This window comes from Actinia tenebrosa, unplaced genomic scaffold (genome assembly GCF_029948245.1).
Source record: "Actinia tenebrosa isolate PJP-AT-01 unplaced genomic scaffold, QUT_ActTen_1.0 PGA_scaffold5__44_contigs__length_20552954, whole genome shotgun sequence".
Lineage (NCBI taxonomy): Eukaryota > Metazoa > Cnidaria > Anthozoa > Actiniaria > Actiniidae > Actinia > Actinia tenebrosa.
The window spans coordinates 444,313-467,596 of record NW_028292582.1 but is presented as its reverse complement, the minus strand read 5'-3'; the positions used below and the strand labels follow the sequence as shown (position 1 = coordinate 467,596).

Sequence of the window (23,284 nt, the reverse complement as noted above, 5' to 3'; positions counted from 1 at the left end):
ATACTTTCAGAAGATGTCACATGTTTATGTTTCCTTTATTCTACAGAGGTACAGATAAAAGCCATTCTTTGCAAAGGTTAGTATTAATAGAAGATAAATCCTTGGTTTTCTGAAAAAAAGGTACTCTTGAAACTTTATTAGTATCCCTTGTTATTATAATAAGATTAATTAAAATACATGTATTCAAAACAATTTTAGTCTCTCCAGAAACGGAGTCAATTTTTAGCAGCGAATTCTTTGAGTCGCAAGACTTGGTGGTAAATGCTTTGGACAATATTGAAGCCAGGCGATATGTTGACAGGTAAATTGCCCATTTTTTTAAACGGTTTCATGGTCTTTTTTCAATCTCTCAGGCTTGTTTTCATTTGTCAAAAGTATTCGGTATCAAATGTGTCGTAGTAGATAATTTTATCACCGTAGGTGCGAAAGATAGTAGACTGACGTTTCGGACGTTAGTTCTTCGTCGGAGTCAATGAGAGTAAGAGAATGATGGAGGGGTTTATATAGTGGTGTAGGGAGAAAACAAGCCAGTATTCGGTATCGATAACTCTTTATTTATTGAGAGGAAGGGGAATGGATATTAAAGTACATGAAAACTTAAACAATATTTTTTTGATAACCCGGTGGAATAATTATCTGGAGGACAGATCCATGCAGTTAAAAGAAGATTTACCCTTTTCCACCAAGGAGAAAAATGAAAATTAGTAACCATCTCCACATCTATTTTACGCCGAAACGAGTGAAAAACGTCTGCGCATGCTCTGAATCCGTATGCACATTACTCAAAACATATGTAAATTTGACTTTCAAACATACCTGATAGATTGGACTTCACAAAATGCCAAAACTTAGTATCAATGCTTGAGACTTAAGGCTAATTATTTCATCTCGTGTTTGTTAATACAGTATCTTGGTCTGACAAAAGTATACTCTGGAACTTTTTTGTATACTTGGAGAAAACAAACATTTATTTTCTCACTCAAACTCTTCAAAGTTCTGCTGAAGTGCACGCATGCGCAAACGTTTTTTTATCTAGTGTCGCAAGTTACTTCTGTTAAGTCTGACCTAACACGCACGCGTACTGACACCTGCCTACAATTTGTTGTAAATGTTATTGTCATAATAATAATAAATAGCAATAATAACGGTTTATTAGCACAATCCATACCCAAACACGTTGATTACGCTTGATTGCAGAAAGGTCGTAGTATACATTTATACACCTATCTCATGAGATGCAAGATATCAAATGAGATGTAAAACTCAAAAAGTAACTTACTTGGTATTATTTATATTCTATCATATCAGAGACTTAAGTATTACAAAAAGTCAAGTTAAAAAATTTTTTCCACCAAATTTTGTAGTTAAGCAAACAAAGTTTAGCATGTTTTACAACATATATACAGCGCTTTTGCATAACCTCTGCAAATAAAATAAGTATCTATATATCATTATGTCGGGTACATTATGGGTCATTTTCAACTCAAAACTTGTTGTTGTTGTTGTTGTTGTTGTTGTTGCGATAATCATTTATTATTCTTATTTTAAGTCGATGTGTACAAAGCAAAAGAGGTCTTTTAGAAACTGGAACAATGGGCGCTAAAGGACACGTTCAAGTAGGTAACGCAAATGATAAATAAAGAAAGACATTTGATTCGTAAGAATACCGTAAGTAAATAGCTCTTATTAACCGAGCGCAAGAGGCATAAAAAAGTGGAAATAAAGAGGATCCATAACTTAGGGTACGGAACGAGCAAACGTACGTGCTCATGTACGTGCCACAAGTCATGTAATGTTTGAGTCGCTCAGAAAGAGAAGTTTTGGTTTACTTCGAATGAATTTAGCTATAGTTTAAAGTTTTCTGAAATACTAGTTAACGAAAGTGAGGCTTTCTTTTGCAAAACATGTAAATGCAAAGCAAAAAGGCATCAAAAGAAGACGTCAAGAACTCAACATGAGTTGAGAAGAAAATTGTCGTACTTCAGACTTCCTTTCGACTTCAAGATATTCACAACCAATGATGAAAAATACTACAGCCTTCCGTTTGTTTTCCTGCCTTTTATAGGCGTATCCAGGATTTGTAATTGGGGGGGGGGGGTATCCTTACATTCCAAATTGCCACTATGACGTCATATGACGTCAATAGGACGTCATAGCAATCTATTATTTTGACGAAAAGAATCATGGTCGATAGAGGGGAATAGAACGACGTACACGGCTATAATTGAAACAAAAAGCGTTCTGTAGAACGAAACAATAAAAGATATGTTAATTAATCACCAACACATATCAAGGAAAAGTTACCTTTTTACTGCTGTAAAAGAATGTCTTTCATAAGAAGGCGACGTGGGTGACGGTTGGCGGTTAGATTTTTTTTGGCTTTGAAAGGGGGGGTCACGGGCACCCTGTGACCCCCCTGGATACGCCCCTGGAATGTTTTAAAAGATCATAAGTACGTACACTCAGGGAACAATTTAATTTTTTCGGTCCGTAACGTAAGTTATGGACCGCAAATTGACCAATCATAGCGCATGAAATTACCTTGCCATATAATAAGAGTACCGTTCCTTATTAACGCATTCATCGTGTTATAGCTAAAATCATCAGCCCTAAATTCCTGTCTCCAATACTTTGATAACACTTATCATTAACAATTCATTTCTTCTAGATCATAGTTCCACACCTAACGGAGAATTATGCAAGTCAGGTAAAACTTTATATTTTGTCGTTCTTTTGATGGGTTTGAGGAGGAATCGGGGTTTTGGGGTTCCTGTTTCGACTACGTGCCCGTGAGAAAAATGGGACCTAGCAAAAAAAGGTTTCAATTCTCGCTTGTTCCAAAGTTCCCCCAAAACCCCGGTTTTCCCCCAAACCCACAAGAGCAGGCTAGTTTATCGTATGTGGATTGTACGATTTTTCAAATTCGCAGGCGAATAAAGCTTACATTCATTGTTATACGGGATTTTTTGAGTCGTTGTCGTTGACTGACGTTTAGACTGCTGTGCTGGAATTCATGGTTCGAGTCCCGGCAAGACCAACACTCAGTGTCTTAAAATAACTGAGGGAAAAGTGCTGCTTTTGTAATTAAAATTACATCTACAAATGGTTCAACTTTCATGTGGCTCGGATGACCACTTTAAATGGCGGTCATTTTTCTCCCCACTACATCATTAATAAAAGAACAACTGGGTGGTAAACACCCTCGGTGCCTACACCTCATACTAACAACCTCTCATTCATAACTCATTATAAAGCGCCTTTTAACATATCTATGTGGAAAAGAGCGATATATAAATCATGAATCATAAGCACAGTTTTTGGGTTTCATATGCGGCGTTTATTCGAGGCGGCGTTTATTCGAGGCGGCGTTTATTCGAGGCGGCGTTTATTCGAGGCGGCGTTTATTCGAGGCGGCGTTTATTCGAGGCGGCGTTTATTCGAGGCGGCGTTTATTCGAGGCGGCGTTTATTCGAGGCGGCGTTTATTCGAGGCGGCGTTTATTCGAGGGCGGCGTTTATTCGAGGCGGCGTTTATTCGAGGCGGCGTTTATTCGAGGGCGGCGCTTGGTTTAAAAAATGTGTTTACCATATGCATAATGAGTAACCAATGATTTAATAGAAAGTGAATATAAACATTTAAAATATACAAAATACTGAGTCGTCCTCAAAGCCGTGGACACTGACGACTACCGTTGGCTTCATCATTATGAGTGTTATACTTTATTGCTTTATTATTGATGGATTGCAAGCATTCCCAAGAGAGTTAAAAGACAAAAGCATGGCAGTCATTGTGGTACCGTTTACAATGGATGCTAATAAGACATATTTTGTTAAATGGCACCAACATGGCCGCGATGACGTAACGTGCAATCGAAGAATTCCCCCATTGCTGTTTGTTAACGTACTGCCTTCACATAACAATGATTGCAAATCATTTTGATTAAGATTTTAAATAAATTTTCCTTCCAATATTTCAGCGTGACCCAGAAGACGAAGAAGTTCCATTTTGTACACTGAAATCCTTCCCTTCTGTTATTGAGCACACTATACAATGGGCAAGAGATAAGGTAACTTTAGTGATAATAGCTTGACTTGAGCTCTTTGTTAATTTGTTGAGTTCTTTGAACCAAATCCTGTAAATAAATAGATTTTTTGAGCAAGAGCCAGTTGAAGAGTTGATAAGTATTCAATCGAGTAAACTAAGTCAGTAAAATTCGGCTGACAAACCATTAAGGTGACTGCCTACTTTTGGAAATCGATTTAAAATTTTTGTTCGTGCGTTGTAAGTTTGCACATTAAAATCTAAATAAGATCTGACGGCCGCGTTTTCTTGTTAAAATTTACCGTGATCTAGACAGAACTAATGGCTTTTTATTTCTTTTTCAATAGTTTGAAAATTTATTTGTCCAAAAAGTTGAGTTCTTCAATAAATTTTGGGCGCAACATAAAACACTGGAAAACTTCATTAAGGTAAAACTAGATTCGTTTTTTCTGGTCTTTGACTAGTTTGACCATTATCGTAGTTGTTGTTGTTATCGCTTTAACTAACTCTCTCTTTTAGAACATTGATTCCCTTGATGAAATAGAGGGGCTTGTAATTGTGACAAAAATGTTAAAGAATCGTCCTCAGTCATGGTCTGACTGCGTCGCATTTGCAAGAAACAAGTTTGAAAAGTATTTTAATCATAAGGTAAAGTGGTTTCCGTCCTCATATTATTAATGAAATAATAATTAAAGTTTGATGGTTGGCAAGGGGATGATAACCTTCCACTTTAAGTTAAAATTTCCTTTTGGTGTAAAACGAATATGTACTGACTTTAGTAGGAAAACATTTCGAGATTTGTCTCTAGTATTAGTACTACCACCTGGTTAGCTCAGTTAGTTGAGTATCGGTCTGAAGCGTGGAAGGTTGTGAGTTCAAGCCTTGGCGGCCGGACCGAACATTCGGGGTCTTAGAATAACGGAGAAGAAAATGCTGCCTTCACAATTAATTATCTACAAATGGTTAGACTTTCAAGTGGCACGGATGACCACTTGGAATGGCAGTCCCTCCTATCAACAATTCATTATACTAAGAGGGATGTCGAGGAATGATGATTCCCATACAAATTCACTGAGTTTAAAGAGAAAATATAGATAGATTTCTTTAGTTAGCTATCTTAACAGCAGCAAGAAAAGCTTCAATCAAGTTAGAAAAATGATATTTTACTTGTGTTTAGAGAACTAACTAAACAAACCAAGTAAATAGTTCATTGAAAGTAAGTACATTCGTATGAAAATCCGAGAGCAATGTCCGAACTTCGGTGACCGTAACACAATCCAACACATGACGGCTACTTTGAATAGTCATGCTTTCCAGTGAAGGTGCGTGGAATTTCAAAGTGTTTGTATATTTTTTACTTTATCATGTGAATATTTGGACATTGAAATGAGGCTAACCCTGTATAAACGAGTCCGTGATCAAGGAACACAGCGGTATTTGACTAATTGGAAAATAGTCTATTACTACCAGTGCTATGCTAACGAGATTTTTTACACTCGAGTCCCTTGAACAATATCCTCAAAGTGAAGATATTTACTTATTTTGACCACCTATCTCGTTTGAAATAATTGATAACGACAACTGAAACAAATATTTGTACTTTTTTTGTTTGTTTGTTTATAAGGCAAAGCATCTTCTCCTTGCATTCCCTCAAGATACGAAGCTAAGCGATGGCTGTAAGTAAAAATAAACATGAATGTAATTTAATTAACCAAGTGGGTATCGCGAATTATTCTTTTTACTTCGATAGACCTTTCTTGATGGATACGCGTGGTCGGTAAATTCCAATATCAAGATCTAGAAAGATGCTAGGTCTAAAGGACATTAGTATAAACCTACTAATGATCTGTGAAAAATCCTGCGCTCTGACTGGCTGATCTACTTGTGATAGACCCGTGACTAGTAGCCAACTGAAAAATGTTGATCTTGAAAACCAAAACAACGCAAAAAAAAAAAAAAAAAAAAAAAAAAAGCTGGGGCATCAACTTAAATTTTGGTTTATTGTTTACTTCAACTATATATAACTATATAACTATATATATAACTATGAAAAGGTGGAAAACTAGTGAAAACTAGTGTAAACTGCGTCGGTGTTTTCAGTAAAACAGTTGATAGATAGATAATTTGTAACACCGTATGGTATGTAAAAATGAAACTGACGTTTCGGACGTTAGTCCTTTATCGGAGTAAACGTTTACTCCGATGAAGGACTAACGTCCGAAACGTCAGTTTCATTTTTACATACCATACGGTGTTACAAATTATCTATCTATCAACTATATATATAACTATATAAACACCATCCGGTTAGCTCAGTTGGTAAGGGCGTCGGTTCAAAAAAAGGTTACATCATCATAGCTAAGACCCAAGGGGAGCATGGGAAGACAACTATTATGCTAATTTCATGCGTATTGCAGTTTTCCCTTCCTGTGCACATTTAATGCATCATGGCTTTGGCATGTTGTTAATCTACGAGGTCGACCGACTTTGCTTTACCGTGCATTTTTACATGTCTATATGCAAATATAATACATTTCGGAGTACCCAATATTCTTTTTCATTATTATTATATACTACATACACCCCGACCCATGGTCTTAAACAGTCTACTGATTTACTCGTTTGCAGCTCCGTTTTGGAAGAGTCCAAAGAGACCACCGACTCCACAAGAATTCGACATCAATGACGAACTGTACGTTGTAAAACCTATTGCCATATTAACCATTCCGAGATTGAGGAAAAAACTGGGTCGAGTTGGAAAGGGGACGGTACAGACGCGATCGTGGAAATATTTCCCTTAAAGCATTCTCACACTGCACTGCAATGCCACATCCACTCAAATTTTTTCTCAACACCGGAATGAATTTTATATAATGTGACAAATATTTAAAACTTTGATACATTTAGAACAATGTGATGATGCAATTCATAATAAAGGGACAGATACATAAAAAACTAACTTCAATTTGCTTTAAATTTACTTTCCACAGGCACTTAATGTTTTTGGTCAGCGCCAGTAGACTGTTTGCCGACATACATTTGATTCAGTACTCACAAGAGGTATATCATTTTTTCGGAATATCACTGCTATCAGAATCCTTTTCATCGCCGTGTGTCCCTAGATTGGCCTGATTAAACAAAAGACTGTCATCCTCAGCAACTTCCAAAAGGCATAAAACATTTGAATTCATTGAAACATTCTGGCAGTAGTGCTATGAAGAAGGGAAACGAAAAATATGCAGTTATCTTTGACACCGACTAAAAAACTTGAAAAATGGGAAACATTCAGCGACGCCCAAATTAAATGAAAGCTGTTCTTTCACATTGCGAAGAGTTTTACGTTAACCAATTATGTACCCACTCGCTACAAGAAAGCAGAATCAGTATATCAATAACGTAGACCTTAATGCTTCATGCATTCCAATGTTGTTAATACCCTCTTTAGTTCTTTGTCAGTTCTTCTGTTATAGCATATAAAGTGACTGCCCACTATTGAACGCTCAAGTTGAGCCAACGAGCATGCGCGTGCCCTTAGACCCCTTAATAACTATGGCATGCAATTGATTTTTTTAAAAGCTTTTTGAGACTATTTTTTTCTTTTCGAATTAAAAATACGCATTAAATTGTGGATTTAAAATTTTGTGATTTAAAAAGTCTCTTAATCGCTTATTTAAATAATTCTTTCTTAACAGGATCTTTCTGCTGGCGAATTAACAAAAATCGAGCAGTATGTAAATATAACGCCATTTGTGACATCCAAGAAAGTAAGGTTCTATATGATGTTTAGAACATGAGTGGTCGTTTTGTATCGGTAGTTCGGCTCGGATCTATATCTCCGATACATGACGACCACGAATTTTCTAAATTGCTTCAAAAACTCAGTGTGCTATACGTTCCAGTTGAATAGGCAAGAGTTCTCTAAAAGTTCCAGTTTGGTGACCAAGAGTTCTCTATGTGTTCTGGTTCAGTGTGCACTTATTCATCAGCACAATCAGCCTCGATTTCCCTGGGTCCGAAATCAAAACCGCCCCCTTTTTAGATTGTCGAGTTTCTTTATCGGGTATACAGTCCTTTGACTAAACGTTGTCGTTGATCGGATCATCCCTACGCGCCTAGACCGAAAAGGATAACGGGTAAATTACCCAGAACTTGCGTCATCCAAACTGCTCGCCAGTTTAAATCTTCGCCGTATGCTCGAGGCATGGTTTTAGCAAATTAAATGGGATCGAAAAAAGCGAGCTCAAGACGTGTTAGATAACATATGCGGCAGCTAGTAACTGTGAATTAATTATCCCCATGATCCTGTTCGGTCTAGGCGCGTAGGGATGAAGCTGATCAAACGACAACGTTTAGTCAAAGGACTGTATAGTTTAATGCATGTGACCCATTTGCTTCATCTGATTGGAGTAAATGCTCATTAATTATTTATGAGTTTTAGAATAAATACCTATCGCTGTTAAATAAATACCGGTCAACAATAATCCATTCTTGCATGTCGCCCGGGTCTTTATTGTAACCAATGAAGGTTTTTTGTAATAAGGAAATATGGACCAAAGAGGACAAACCCACTACAACAGCTGTCAAGTCTGATGACAGAGATCTGGACAAACTTAAAAATGAACTAAAGAGACTATGTTCATCATACAGTACTCTTTCTGGTGAGTTTTACGTTTGTCGACATTGCAGTTTTGGAAATATCAATAATTCACCTTGTTTTTGTAGGTTTGAATCATTTGTTTTATAAATACAAGAACGCTTCCTAAACCTTAATATTGCCGTAATAGAGATACAAGCATTCGACCTATCAGTCCATCCTCAGGGAATAATGAGATAACGGTCAAAGATGTTATTTACAAACAATCTATGGAAACGCAAAGATAAGGTTAAGGCCCCGTCCACAGTACCCGGAAATCTTTGTTTACGAAAATTTTTTATTTCTTCAATACACTCATCAAATGATTTATTTGATTTACAGAAATATCGAAAGTAAGGCCTCTAAAGTTTGAAAAAGACGATGACAATAATGGCCATATCGACTTCATAACATCATCAGCTGTATGTATGGATTTGGTTTGGTTTGGTTATTGCATGTATCAATAGCCAATTCCAAGTTTTCGAATGTGAGGCTAGTAACGAAAAAGATGCATGAAATCGAGGCTTGGTGTCATATTTTACGGCAGGGCAAATTGAAATACGAACAAATAGGTATTGTTTTACCTTTTGGATTACGAAGAGACTGCGTGGTAATTTTCTCGCTTCCGATGGAAATTTCATGGCTTGATTGGCCACTTTTGTCCGTACTTACGTACGTATATACTTGCAACGTGTTGCAGAATGAATTATTGCGCGAAAAATCGTCTATCTTACACGGCAACGATTTTTCGTGTAACAGCGTTGCGCGAAAAATCGGCGTTTCAAGTTGGCCCGTGTAACACCACCTTAAGACTTGGCTAATGAGTCTCGATACGAGAATGATTTTGCTACAACTTAGAAGTTACAAAAATTGAACCAAATGTCCACAATATTTAGCCATGAAAATTCCATAGTGGGAGAGTAGAAAGGTCGAAAATAAAGACGCGCGCGAAGAAACGATGTAGTGCATTTTGATGGATGATTGAATTTTATATTTTTCGAGATCGTATCTTCACCTTTCAGTTTTATCAAACTTTGGCTCCCTGTGCCTAAAACAACGAGAGCTCCGCTTTTAGGCAGTGCCTTAATTTATGTATTATATTAACACAAATAAATAACACGATTACATAGCTTCCGCATTTCGATTCCACTTTACCACCAAATCTTGTTTCGTGCATCAGTGCTAACCGTTCAGGAGTGGGCTATTTTAACCAAGTTATTCAATCATAAGTGCCCAAAATTATGTGTTTTGTCTTTATTCAACATTGTGATATGTCGTTTTTGTGCAACTATGATCAGTTAACAAAATCATTGATATTGAAATCACAAATTCGGAACCTCTTGCTGTTTCAAAAAAAACTTTTTCTGTCCTTTTATAGGCCAATCTTTATTTACGTTTTTTCCTCATCAGCATAAATAGAGATGGGCATATTGATCATAGTTCTCATTACTTCAGACGGTGTAAAACAAGAGAGCATAAATAAGAGAGGTTTTTAGAAACCGGATGCAGTTTAAATTTCGCCTTACCCTCCTCCCGTGCGTCAACTTCTGCGCGCGCTCTTTCCGTTTGTTGTTTTTATCACTAGAAATGAGATGATGATAACAAACTGAATTAGTACAAATACACAGGTGATTATTGAAAATCTCGCGCGCTGATTGGTCGAGAAACTCATACTATCACACGATAATCACCTCCAGCAATAATCCAAAATGGCGGCCAGCCGCTTCGTTGCTGTTACCGGAAAAAAATCGCGCGCGATACTAAGAAGTTTCCCTCTCTTATTTATGCTCTCTTGTGTAAAATTATGTTTGTTGTACGAATATTTTTGATAATTCTTTATCATTCACCGCTAGCTGAATCCTCTTTATATTTACTCATCTCAAGCATGCTCGTAACATTATGTTATGATTGTTTTACTAACCCGTAGAACCTGCGAGCGCGGATGTACAACATAGAACCGGTAGATCGTTTAAAGGTTAAGAAAATAGCAGGGAAAATAATTCCAGCAATTGCTACAACTACAGCAGCCGTCGCAGGATTGGTATGTGCACTATTAAATGATGAAGTTAACAAATACATTATTCAGACCAACAGAAAGACATATATAAATATCTAAACATATAAGTAAATATACAGACAGACAGACATCATATTATTAGATATATATACAGACAGACGACATACAGACGGTACATATCTAATCATAGTTAACAATTATTCACTGCGAAGGCAAAGTGATTACTGGTGATTCTTATATAGCTAAGAATTTAATTTTACGTAGTGGAGTGATAGAAGCTTTAGAGAAATACTGCAATCCGTGATATTATGAAGTGATTGGATCTCACAGATTCTGGAATACTCCCTACCAAGAACCTTTTGATAAATTATTAACAGACCTTGAAACGAGAGCAGCTTTCTGCAATTTTCAAGAAAAGTACAGGATGATGAGAGAGAAAAAAGTGTTTACAGTGACAGGAAAACTTCGGTAATACTCCTTAGAGTAGAAAATTTGCAGAGCTTTTGAACAGTCTAACAAGCAAGTCAGAGAATTCAGAAACACTTTTACAAGCACTAAAAATTCCTCACATCAAGTAAATAAACTGTCAAGCAAAAGCACTCAAAGGACACATGACATGAAGAAATCTACCAATGAACACAAAGTCGCAAAACAAGGAAGTAACTGTTTACAATTTTTTTGAGGGCTAAAAATGTCCTGCTTGGAGCAAAACGTGTGACAAATGCAAAGGACTCAACCATTTCAAATCTAGATATGGTAAGAAGGTCATTAACCATGACTGGAAATAGTGTTACAGCAACAATCCTTGTGAATGAACTTGATGTCAAATTCCAACTTTCCATAGGGCCGCAGATGTAAATCAGAAATAAGAAATCACCTTTTATGGATATAGAATCACAGTGAACGGATGCAAGTCTATGAAGCAAAGGTCGAAGCCACAAACGACATGCCTGCACCCAGTGACGTAGAAGGTGTCAGACGTCTTTGCGGCATGGTTCAATATATATGCCAAGATTCGTTCCGGAACACTTGAACCAAAACGAGCATTGGCTAAAAAAAGATGTCCTATTTGTATGTTCTGAAGAATGTGAAAAGGCTTTAAACACACTTAAGAAGAATCTTTCAGAATCTGCGTGTTTGGCTTACAAGTGGATAACAGTAAACAATAGTACAACAATAATGGAATTGGTGCAGTACTACTGCAAAACGGTCGTCCCGTAGAGAACGCATCACGTGCGCTGACACCACCAGAAAGGAATTGGGCATATATGGCCTTGAGCGATTCGATCGGTACACTCATTGTCGATACGGTAGAGAATGACCATAAACCAAGAGAATATGAACTAAGAGAAGGAATCCTACCGATATAGCCTTGTAACCATCATGTGCACAGTTTGATGCTATTTTTAGCTTGGAGATATTTTGAGCGAAGAACCTGATTGGTTGATCAGGTTGAGGGTAGGCGGCTTCCAGTCTTGCAATAAACAAAAGCCTGTGTTTTTGTCGTGGACGTTGCGAAATATGGCGCTTTTCATGTCCTAAAACGAGGCATTAAAGGGAAGCATGATTATCGCGCGGGCATGGTGACGAGTTACTGAAATAGCATCAATGATTCTAAAAATAGCATCAAAGTGTGCACATGATGGGGCACCGGGATTCCTTCTCTTAGTTCATTTTCTCTTGCCATAAACCCCTTACCACGATACTGGGCAAACCTCTAAGTATGGCTTTGAAACGTCTTCAAGACATGATGTAAAGGGAAAGAAGCACGACACTCCTTCTTGTGCTTTGTCTTATTTTGACATTCGTGGCTCCCTAGCAGTAGTAGATGGAATATTGCTGAAAGGAGAAGCTGTTGTAATTCCCTCCGAGCTAAGAGCATCAATAACGAAAAGAATCCACAGTTCTCACCTCGGTCGTGAAGGTAAACTACGTAGAGCAAGAGACACTGTTATCTTAGCCTAGCATGGCTGGTGACATAGACGTACTTGCTCCAATTGTCGCTCTCTATTTTGTTTCCGTTACAGACTCGAATTCAAATAGTGCACTTCCTGTTGCGACGGCTTTCCAAAGGCGAGCGAGACCCCCTGACTATAACTTGGTCTCTCATGTTCTTATTTCTCTTTGGCTAAGAATCAGAAAACCAATTACGTCAACGGACAGGATCCTGTCCGCGAACATTAACGAGGTGCCGAGTTTAACAAGCCTCGCTCGCCTTCTCGTTTATTTCGCGCCATTTCCCTCGGAAAACCGTCGTAACCGGAATTGCACTATTCGAATCCAAGCTTGCAACGGGAAAAATCCTTGAGCGAGACTTAGGGCAAGTCTACTGGTGACATAAAGCAGATGGCTGATGCGTGTGAAATCTGCCAGCAGATGGAAGCAAAGAACGTACAAGAACCTCTGAACTAACAGACCAATGGTGACGAACCATGGCAAAAGATTGGACTTGACCTCTTTCAAATAGCAAAAATCACTAACCCCATAGTATTTAGCTATTATTCTAACTTCATTTAATAAAGTTGATCTTCTCACAACACAGAAAAGTACTCTTACAATAACTCTACTTAAGATTCACTTCTCTCGATATGGTATACTTAGAATGATTGTGTCTGACGGAGGTCTACAATTCACAAGCCAAGAGCTTGACTAATTCTCTAAGAACTGGGATATCATACACGTGACCTACTCACCAATGCACCGCGAAGACCATGAAAAACCTCCTGAATCAAGACCTAAAAAGAAGGCGGTGTTCCTTGTGAAGCAATGTTAGGAGAGAGAAACACACCTAAGCAAGATACTTGGCGTAGTCCTGTGTTCAAGCGTAAAATGCACTCTTTTCTACCTACCGTAAACAGTCAGCACAAAGACACTGGCATTGAAGAAAGACGTGAATGTTTTCCAACACGTCGAAGGACTGAGGTCACTAAAATCCTAAGTCACAACACTTACCAGGTGAAAGAACCTGATGGAGGTACTTATCGAAGAAACCGTACACACCGGCATAAGACCTACCAATTAAAGTACGTACATTACAGAGCCAATCCCTGTGTCATTCACCTAAGGAAGTTTCAATGTAATTTATTAATTATTAATGTTTAATGAATCAGCAGTGCACGTTTTATATTTCTACGCACTACCCATGTACTAGAACGTATTCAGAAAAGACTAAGTTTTGTCCTGTATCTATAATTGAAAAGTATATGAAAGTTGCTAATATTAGTGCATGTAGTGAGCTACCATTGTTTAGACGTATTGTTAAGATAAAATCTGGATATAAACTAGGAAATGAGAAGTTCTCCTATACCAGATGTAGAGAAATAATTAAAGATTGCATTACCTCTTTAGGTTACGAGGCTAAAGATTATGGCCTTCATAGTTTAAGGTCCGGTGGAGAAACCACCGCTGTTTTGAAATATCAATCAATATCAAAAAGGCCCTTGAAATTACGCGGTCGTTGGAAAAGTGATATCGCGAAGGATATGTATATTCAAGAGTCGCAGCAAAATCGACTTAAAATCTCCAGAAGTCTTGGTATTTAGGTTGTCATATTAACATTACTACGTTATTAATATGTTGTAAGTTCTAATACACTGATTTGTTGGGTCCGCGAGCCAACCTACCTAAAAGGATACATATTTTTTCAAAAAGTTTATTTTTGATTTTTGTTCTGCAGGCAACTATTGAGCTGGTGAAGTTTGTGATGAAAACTTCCCCTACTGATTACCGAAATTGTTTTATGAATCTTGCCTTACCTTACATCATTTTTTCTGAGCCGGGACCAGCTAAAATGATCCCTATAAAGTAAGTACTCGTAATCGTTTATTTATCATTTCAAGCTGGAATTATCACAATGCGGACACACACTAACGGGGCCACTTAAAAAAGATTTAAGATGAAGAACACTTTAGCCATGAGAATAAAGCAAAATCAGTATTGCATTTACTTCAGCCAATCACGCAGAGTAAATGTGTTTTGTTTTGTTTAGGGAAGGTTTAACATATTCTATCTGGGATCACTGGACGATACGAGGAAATATGGATTACACCCTAAGAGATTTTATCAACTACTTCAAGGTATAACGTTCTGCGTACTTCATAAACCAAAGCTCGCTTTTACTTGCCGACAAAATTTTAGTTAAAATTCTGCCGTGACAATCTTTCCAAGACACCACCAATACATTAGGCATTTGAGACTGAAAATAATTTGAGTGGTACTCGTACCCAGAGCCCACGTTCCTCTTGTCCAGTACCGAGAAACCTCTCGTTTCTAGGTGCTGACCACACAAGAGGAACGTGGGCTCTGGGAAGGAGATTGGATTGGGCTCGATAAATTTTGCTCAAGCCCACCAGTCTACGTCATTGGGAGAACCATTTTGTCGTCAAGGGCTTTTCTGTTATAGACCCCTTGCAGCACTTTGGAATGCAACTCATTCTGGGGAACAAAACAATAGTTTAAAAATTTCATGATATTGAAATTCTTTTGTTTTGTCCCCCAAATCGAGCTGCTTTGACGTAACATTCAAGAGGTCTATAACGGCATAAATCAATTTGTTAACCATTCTCTCATACACCTCCTATTGTTATCGATATCATTATCATGTCATTATAACGATAATAATTATTGTTGTTGTAGTTGTTGCTATTATTATTATCATTATCTTTATCATTATCATCATCATCATCATCATCATCATTATCTTTATCATCATCATCATCATCATCATTATCATCATCATCACCATCATCATCATCATCATCACCATCATCATCACCATCATCATCATCATCACCATCATCATCATCATTATCTTTATCATCATCATCATCATCATGGGTTTTACGTTTGTTTGTACCTAAGGACTGTTATGGGCTTGAAGTAACGATGGTTGTACAAGGCGTTAAGTTGATCTTCATCCCAATAATGCCAGGTCACATGAAGAGACTAGACATAAGGTACGGTACTTTTCATTGTTTTCTTCTTTAGCGGGGGTTCATCTTCACCACAGATTTTCGACTGGTTGACTCAGTTTGAATGCCATTTAGACTTTAGCATCGTTTCACACTTAATCTTTGAAATGATACTAATTTTATTTTAATAATAAACAAATAGATCAGGCTTAGCTATATTTTGTTCTTTTTTTTGTGCGTGTGTTCTACAGCTCCAGACGTGTTTTATCAGAAAACAAATCACCGTTAAGCCTGATCTATTTGCTTTATATAATAGATTTTCCGGCACGAGCATAACAGAGTAAGTCCACTTACCAGTTGTTCTTTTTTTCTGTTTGTTTGTACATCTGGTTGGTTGTTGTGTTTTGTTTGTTTTGTTTTTGTTTCTGTTTGTTTGTTTGTTTTTTTGTCAATAGAATAACAGTTCTGTGTGTGTCAGAGGTGGCTTGGCAGGGAGATATATCTAATTTGTTTGGTTTCTAAGTTCTAATGCTTTTACATTTTCTTATCAGAATGACGGATTTGGTCAGAGCAAGTCCATCTCAGAAGTACATTAGTCTAACTGTATCGTTTGCGTCTACTATTGACAAAGAAGATGATGTAGCAGGACCACCAATACGGTATTTTCTTTACTGAATCCTGTGGTCGTCTATCGTATTCGTAGTTGGACAATCCAAAAGAATAGATGATAAAAAAGCTCAAAAATCGATGTTTCATCCTACTATATAATCGCAAATGGTGGAGAACATTCCTATTGCGACGGACAGATGTTTTAATATTTTCTAGACAATGTCACAGAAAGCCCAAGCAAAGTATTCTCGTGCCTCATAAAAAGGAATATATGTGGATTTGTATATTGTACGAATATATTTAACAAATAAAAAAGCTTTTTCCATGCTCCGTTCAGTAATAAAGCACGTAGGAAGTGACGTAACGCAAAAGAAGTGTGAGCCGTAGGCGTGCTCGAATGGCGTGAGCACTGTGCTCCATTCCTTTATACAACACAGTTTTCGACCAATCAGCGCGCGCATACCATCCTAACTACAGTGGCCAAAGTCTTTGAACCTTTGATTTGGAGCTAAAAGCTTAGGTGGAGAAATTATAGATGTTCTTCGATGAGTTCGCGCTTACTCATTTAATTTATGCGAGCACAACAGGCAGTTTGACAATTTCTCTCACGACTTCATATCCACTGCAAAACCGAATTTTCTTGACCATATTCGACAGGGGAATAATTTTCAACAAGAAATTTCCAGCTGCAATACTGCTATCTAGTATTTTTAACACCTTCCTAGGGGGTAGGCCTGTTCATATGTTTATGCACTACTTTAAATTTATTCAATTATTTACATTTTTAAAATTTCCTAATCTCCAAAACATCACTATTGATTTATTCATGATTTTCATTTATATATTTTTATGTAATAATCGTAATAACTGATATTTAAAATTTAAAATCTTGTGCGGGAGTCATTTATGACAAGGCGTTCCTGATCATTCTTTGACAAACCGAGTGGGGATTGGGACCAATACGGAAATTCTTTTGTGTTATTTTTTTCTTTTCATCAAAGCTTGTCTTTTTGCTCTGAATATTCTCCAAAAAGAAAGATTTTGGACTACGTTATCGGAAAGAAGCATTTCTTTACTAAACCAGTGGATTAAAATGGTACAACAATTCAACGTTTTGAAGTGTTTTTCGTGTAAAAGATTTTCAAGTTCATCAAGTGAGTTATCTTTAATGCTGAAGCACTGGCCTATTTTTTGAATTAAATTAAACTAAAGCAAATCTAAACCTGCACATTCCTGCAGTTTTTAAATGCAAAGTTCTAGGTGGAAACTAGTTCTGATTACAAAACGAGGGGGCACAGGGAACTTTTGTATTAGCAAGTTCACCATTTATAAGTCGCAAGTTGAAAAATTCTAGTTCAACCCTCAGGTTCTTCCAAATATATGTACAACAAGAAAGCTTTGCTATGGCTATGGAATATGGAATATGGATGATACCCACAGTGATGATGTTTGTGATTATGACATTGTTGAAACAATCAGAAAATTAGAAAATCCATAATTATGTCATTTCGTCCATCCTCTATCCTTCCCTTCCTCCCTCATTTCTTTTATACTTTTGTCATTATCTCCCTCCTTTCACATATATATATTTACAACATACAACACTCAACTCACATGTTGCTTTTTCAGGAGGGAGGGAACTGGAGATCCCGGATAAAGTGCTCATGGCAAGGGAGAGAACATCATATCAAACAAACTCAACTCACACATGACCCAATCTGAGCCAGTATGCAATAAAGCTTTGATTATAAATGACTTTATTATTGAAAATGATATTGAGCTGCTATGTTTAACTGAAACTTTGTTGAATACAAATAATTCAAACTTACAATTGATTATAAATGAATTAACTCCTAAAGGCTATCTTTTTCACCACATGCCCAGAAAATCTAGGTCTTAAGGTCTTTCACGGTCTTACATAATTAGACTCCTTCCTACTTATGTGACTTGTTGGTTCCTTATGTTCCATCACGTTCCTTACGATCAGTGTCTCAGAATCTTTTAGTAAGGCAATCTTACAACCTGAAACAGTATGGTAGAGCCTTCTCTAATGTGGCTCCTGAACTGTGGAACAATCTACCACAGAACATTAGATCCTCTGTTTCAATATCACAGTTCAAGCAAAGGGTTAAAACCTGGCTTTTTCAACAAGCATCCTTTTAGTAGTTTTATTTAGATATCTATGTTTTTACTTTTCAACAAACTTTAATAATGATTATTATTATATATAATAGCCAATTAATGTTGAAAGTTATTCAATCATTGATTCATAATTTTATGTAAAACAATAAGTCTATCAAATATGATGTATTTATAATGTTGTTTGTAATTATTATTGTTTAAAGATTTTAATGTATACCACTTAACCACACTAAATATCTATATAGTTATATTTTTATATGTTTTATCAGATCTTCTTGTAAAGCGCCGTTGAACCATGGGGATATTAGCGCTATATAAATCATAATTTATTATTATTATTTATTCTCATTCTTCCTGTCTGAAATTCTACCATTTAATTCTCATTCTTATTGTCTGACATTCTACCATTTCATTCTCATTCTTATTGTCTGAAATTCTACCATTTAATTCTCATTCTTATTGTCTGAAATTCTACCATTTCATTCTCATTCTTATTGTCTGACATTCTACCATTTCATTCTCATTCTTATTGTCTGACATTCTACCATTTAATTCTCATTCTTATTGTCTGACATTCTACCATTTAATTCTCATTCTTATTGTCTGACATTCTACCATTTAATTCTCATTCTTATTGTCTGACATTCTACCATTTCATTCTCATTCTTCCTGTCTGACATTCTACCATTTAATTCTCATTCTTCCTGTCTGACATTCTACCATTTAATTCTAATTCTTATTGTCTGACATTCTACCATTTAATTCTCATTCTTATTGTCTGACATTCTACCATTTAATTCCCATTCTTATTGTCTGACATTCTACCATTCAATTCTCATTCTTACTGTTTGACATTTTACGAATTATTTCTCATTCTTTATACTGTCTGACATCTGGAATTGATGGTCTCTGCAATCTCTCTTTGATATTTATTGTTTCAAACACATTGAAAAAGGATGGAATTAGTTTTTTATTGGCAAAAATGTTTTTCTTTGTCAACTTTTTTTGGTTTACTTTCATAACCTGGGAAATAGTAAGTAGATCTGATCTGTCTATCCATGTTTGATAATAGAGATGAATATTTTTAATACTTCCTTTCACAGTTCCCTGTGTCATCTTGAAAGGTAGCCATGCCTTTGCATAAAAGCTAGATGAACGGTTAGCTTGCAATGATAGAGACCTTTTGAAAACATTGGACAATTATTCACATGTCTTTATCATTGCAAGCTAACCGTTCATCTAGCTTTGATGCAAAGGCATGGCTACCTTTCAGGATTGGGCAGGGAACTGTGATAAGGACTATTGGAGATTGCACGGAGTATCTAATAGAGGACAAAATTACTTTAACTACATGATGATACTTTTAAGGGAAACAGGACAATACATTACAAAATCTAATGGTTGATTTATTTATGCAATGAGATGGTAGGTTCACTGATATCATGCAGTTCCAGGGGGAGTTCAGGCCTTTAGGCAGCCTTAGAATTGGGGCGGTTCGTTTTCTTCATGTCGGGGACCTCATGAATGACCTCATTGCGCAGCAGGCTATCTGCGAACCAAAGAAAGAAAAAAAAAAAAAGAAGAGGAAAACGTTTTAAATTTTTGATTAGCAAATAAGTGATGTGAAAGTATATTAATTCAAATACCATGTGGACACGGGACCTTTTCCGTGTGTGGGGGGGTTTGTCTGAACCCCCCGAACCCCCTTGGCTATGGGCCTGGAGTTGATAGATAGTGGCGTAAGAGCAGAGATGTGTGTACATGCAGTTGTCCATCAGTACAATCCATGCATGGAGCAAATCATTCAGTCACACAGCTTTCATGCTATCCCAACATAAAGCATAAATTTTAAATTTTGCAAATGTACAGTATGTAACTTTTCTTCTCCGGCCAATATGCATAAACCTGCCTTGTCAGGTTGGCTATCAATACCTTCACCACTTGGAGGGAGGAGGGGGGAGGGAGGGGCTGTTTAACAGCCATAAGCTTACTAAATGAATTTAATATTATTGCCCTAACTTGGATCATGTTCTGTTCTTTCAGTGAATCACTAAAATAGAGGACTGTGACAAGGAGTGGTCATTGTTTCACCTTGACAACAGAACATCAATCTGGCAAGTATTTTACTTTACTTTTGTGCTAAGCGTTGTGGGAGTGCATAGCAAGTGTTGGGAAAGAAGGTTTATATTAGCCTCAGTACACAGGGGAGTAGAGTGCACTCTAATAGCTTGGATGGGATTTCAATTGATTGGATGGATGGATGGATTGATGGAGTACAAAATGGGCAAATAGATTGGATGTGATATAACTGTAGAGGGGTAACGAAGAATGGACTAATAGATTTGATGTGATTAACAGCACTTTTCATAATTCTGTGACCTACCGACCCATGACTTCTGGCATAATTTTAGCTTCTGTCAATCAAACTTCTTCCCGAGCGATAATAAAATTCCCGCTCAACCAATCAGAGACAACTGCCTTTAAATCTAAATGGACTGAGTAAGGCAATTGGATTTCAAGATACAGGGAAAACATTCAAATGTTCAAGAAAATGTCTTGTTTTATGAAATCAAGTATGTTGTATGTAGTTGTCACATTTATCAAAAATTAAAGTGGAATTTGATTTTTTTTAAATATCCAAGTTTTTCGTGCCACTTGGCACATCATCAGGGATTGAATGAAATAACAAATCCAATTATTTAATAGATAGCGAAAGAAAACAGTACATGACACTTATAACCTGACACTCAATGCTAACTACTATGTGCGTGCATAAAAACTATTCTATTTCTTTATATTAAGAGCAAGATAATATTTACTGGAATTGTCCTTCGAGAGTCTCTGTTAAATAATGCTTGTTTGTTGTTGGCAGTAAACCATGCCTCTGACCACCTTCTGGTCCAACAAGCTTCACTTCCCTGTTTTAGTTTTCTTTGCTTGATCTTTCTATTCACAATTCATAGCCATATTTACTGCAACATGATAAAATGGCTGCCAAGTCACAGGAATTTCTTTATCAGTCAATTCTAATCAGAATGCACTCTTGAGTTTGATTCACTGAAGATAAAACTCAAGAGGGTCTGGATTCCGTAGGTCATAGACTTATGAGCATACCCCCAGACATATAATTCTTTGTAAGTTTGTCAATTTTCAACTTAAGTTTTAAGTGGACTAAGAGTGGACTAATGTGATTTAATGGGATTGGATGGATGGATGATTGGTGGGCCGGAGTAAGAATGGACCAATGTGATTTAATATGATTGGATTGGACGATGGGTGGAGTAAGAATGGACTAATGTGATTTAGTTGGATTGGATGGATGATGGTTGGAGTAAGAATGGACCAATGTGATTTAATATGATTGGATTGGATGATGGGTGGAGTAAGAATGGACTAATGTGATTTAATTGGATGGATGGTGGATGGAGTTAGAATGGAGTAATGTGATTTAATTGGATTGGATGGATGGTGGGTGGAGTAAGAATGGACTAATGTGATTTAGTTGGATTGGATTGATGGTGGGTGGAGTAAGAATGGACTAATGTGATTTATTTGGAATGGATTGGATGATGGGTGGAGTAAGAATGGACTAATGTGATTTAATTGGATTGGATTGGATGATGGGTGGAGTAAGAATGGACTAATGTGATTTAATTGGATTGGATTGGATGATGGGTGGAGTAAGAATGGACTAATGTGATTTAAAGGGATTGGATGGATGGATGATGGCTTGAGTAAGAATGGACTAATGTGATATAATTGGATTGGATAGGTGGATGATGGGTTAAGTAAGAATGGACTAATGTGATATAATTGGATTGGATGGATGGATGATGGGTGGAGTAAGAATGGACTAATGTGATATAATTGGATTGGATGGATGGATGATGGGTGGAGTAAGAATGGACTAATGTGATATAATTGGATTGGATGGATGGATGATGGGTAGAGTAAGAATGGACTAATGTGATTTAATTGGATTGGATTGGATGATGGGTGGAGTAAGAATGGAATAATGTGATTTAATTGGATTGGATGGATGGATGATGGGTGGAGTAAGAATGGACTAATGTGATATAACTGGATTGGATAAATGGATGATGGGTGGAGTAAGAATCGACTAATGTGATTTAATGGGATTGGATGGATGGATGATGGGTGGAGTAAGAATGGACTAATGTGATTTAATTGGATTGGATTGGATGAAGGGTGGAGTAAGAATGGACTAATGTGATTTAATGGGATTGGATGGATGGATGATGGGTGTAGTAAGAATGGACTAATTTGATTTAATTGGATTGGATGGATGGATGGTGGGTGTCATCCAATCACATCCAATTTTGTTGGATTGTTTGTGAGTTCATGGGAGTGGATAGATGAAAAATTAGGTAAATATTTCTTATGTTCTACTATGATGTTTTTAATGACAGGCACACCACGGCCAGATACTTGAATGAAGGAGTTGATTGTTATGAATCCATGTTGGATAATCACTTAAAGCACAGAAGATGGACCATATTGTGTAGGGATATCGACGTTGCTAATGAAAGGTACTGTAAGAGGCAGCACATTTACAGCGTTAAAACCCCCCTTCCTATCCTCTACCGCTTTCTTTTATGGAAGGTCCTCGATATTTCTGTTTCCTATGCGTTGTTCCTTGTTCCCTGTTCTGTTTTGGTTATGAAATATATTAATCATGTGAATCACGACAAAAATAAATAGGTTTATGTTGCTCTGTTAATCACTCTCAGCAGCTGATGGGCATGAAGAACGACGGAATAAAGGACAACAGGAATCCAGACAAGAAGAAAATTGTAATTAGAGAGAGAAAGGAGACAAACAACAAAAAATGGACACAAGAGGCGCTTAGTTTTTGTAAAAAAAAAAAAAGAAAAAAATAAGAATAGAAAAATAAGAAAACAGCTAAAAAGG

At 36.8% G+C, this 23,284-nt stretch overlaps 1 protein-coding gene and 1 long non-coding RNA gene across 9 annotated transcripts in view; both read left to right on the top strand.

Annotated features, from left to right (window-relative positions):
• The window catches only part of LOC116307517 (ubiquitin-like modifier-activating enzyme 6), a 31,362-nt gene extending 14,827 nt beyond the window's left edge, over positions 1-16,535 (top strand). For 2 of the 7 annotated variants that reach the window (XM_089037935.1, XM_089037936.1), the window contains 19 exons: positions 47-76; positions 199-301; positions 1,550-1,616; positions 2,669-2,707; positions 3,977-4,066; positions 4,389-4,469; positions 4,561-4,689; positions 5,666-5,717; positions 6,670-6,733; positions 7,032-7,101; positions 7,734-7,805; positions 8,582-8,699; positions 9,017-9,096; positions 10,602-10,715; positions 14,368-14,495; positions 14,680-14,767; positions 15,552-15,646; positions 15,918-15,941; positions 16,153-16,535. In XM_089037935.1, coding sequence (XP_088894061.1) covers positions 47-76; positions 199-301; positions 1,550-1,616; positions 2,669-2,707; positions 3,977-4,066; positions 4,389-4,469; positions 4,561-4,689; positions 5,666-5,717; positions 6,670-6,733; positions 7,032-7,101; positions 7,734-7,805; positions 8,582-8,699; positions 9,017-9,096; positions 10,602-10,715; positions 14,368-14,495; positions 14,680-14,767; positions 15,552-15,646; positions 15,918-15,941; positions 16,153-16,276 — 1,568 coding nt within the window. In that variant the 3' untranslated portion in view covers positions 16,277-16,535. Of the gene's footprint in view, positions 1-46; positions 77-198; positions 302-1,549; positions 1,617-2,668; positions 2,708-3,976; positions 4,067-4,388; positions 4,470-4,560; positions 4,690-5,665; positions 5,718-6,669; positions 6,734-7,031; positions 7,102-7,733; positions 7,806-8,581; positions 8,700-9,016; positions 9,097-10,601; positions 10,716-14,367; positions 14,496-14,679; positions 14,768-15,551; positions 15,647-15,852; positions 15,942-16,152 lie in introns of those variants that run through there. The other 5 variants (XR_016121340.1, XM_031717791.2, XR_004198403.2 and 2 more) reach the window with 5 other exon arrangements.
• Positions 16,536-17,179: 644 nt separating this feature from the next.
• On the top strand, positions 17,180-23,272 carry LOC148906246 (uncharacterized). 2 transcript variants are annotated; one of them, XR_016121391.1, is made up of 4 exons: positions 17,180-17,364; positions 20,396-20,466; positions 22,783-22,902; positions 23,107-23,272. It is a non-coding gene; the product is annotated as an uncharacterized LOC148906246 (long non-coding RNA). The 2 variants fall into 2 exon arrangements; XR_016121390.1 differs by having other exon boundaries at positions 23,104-23,272.
• The last annotated feature ends 12 nt before the right edge of the window (positions 23,273-23,284 follow it).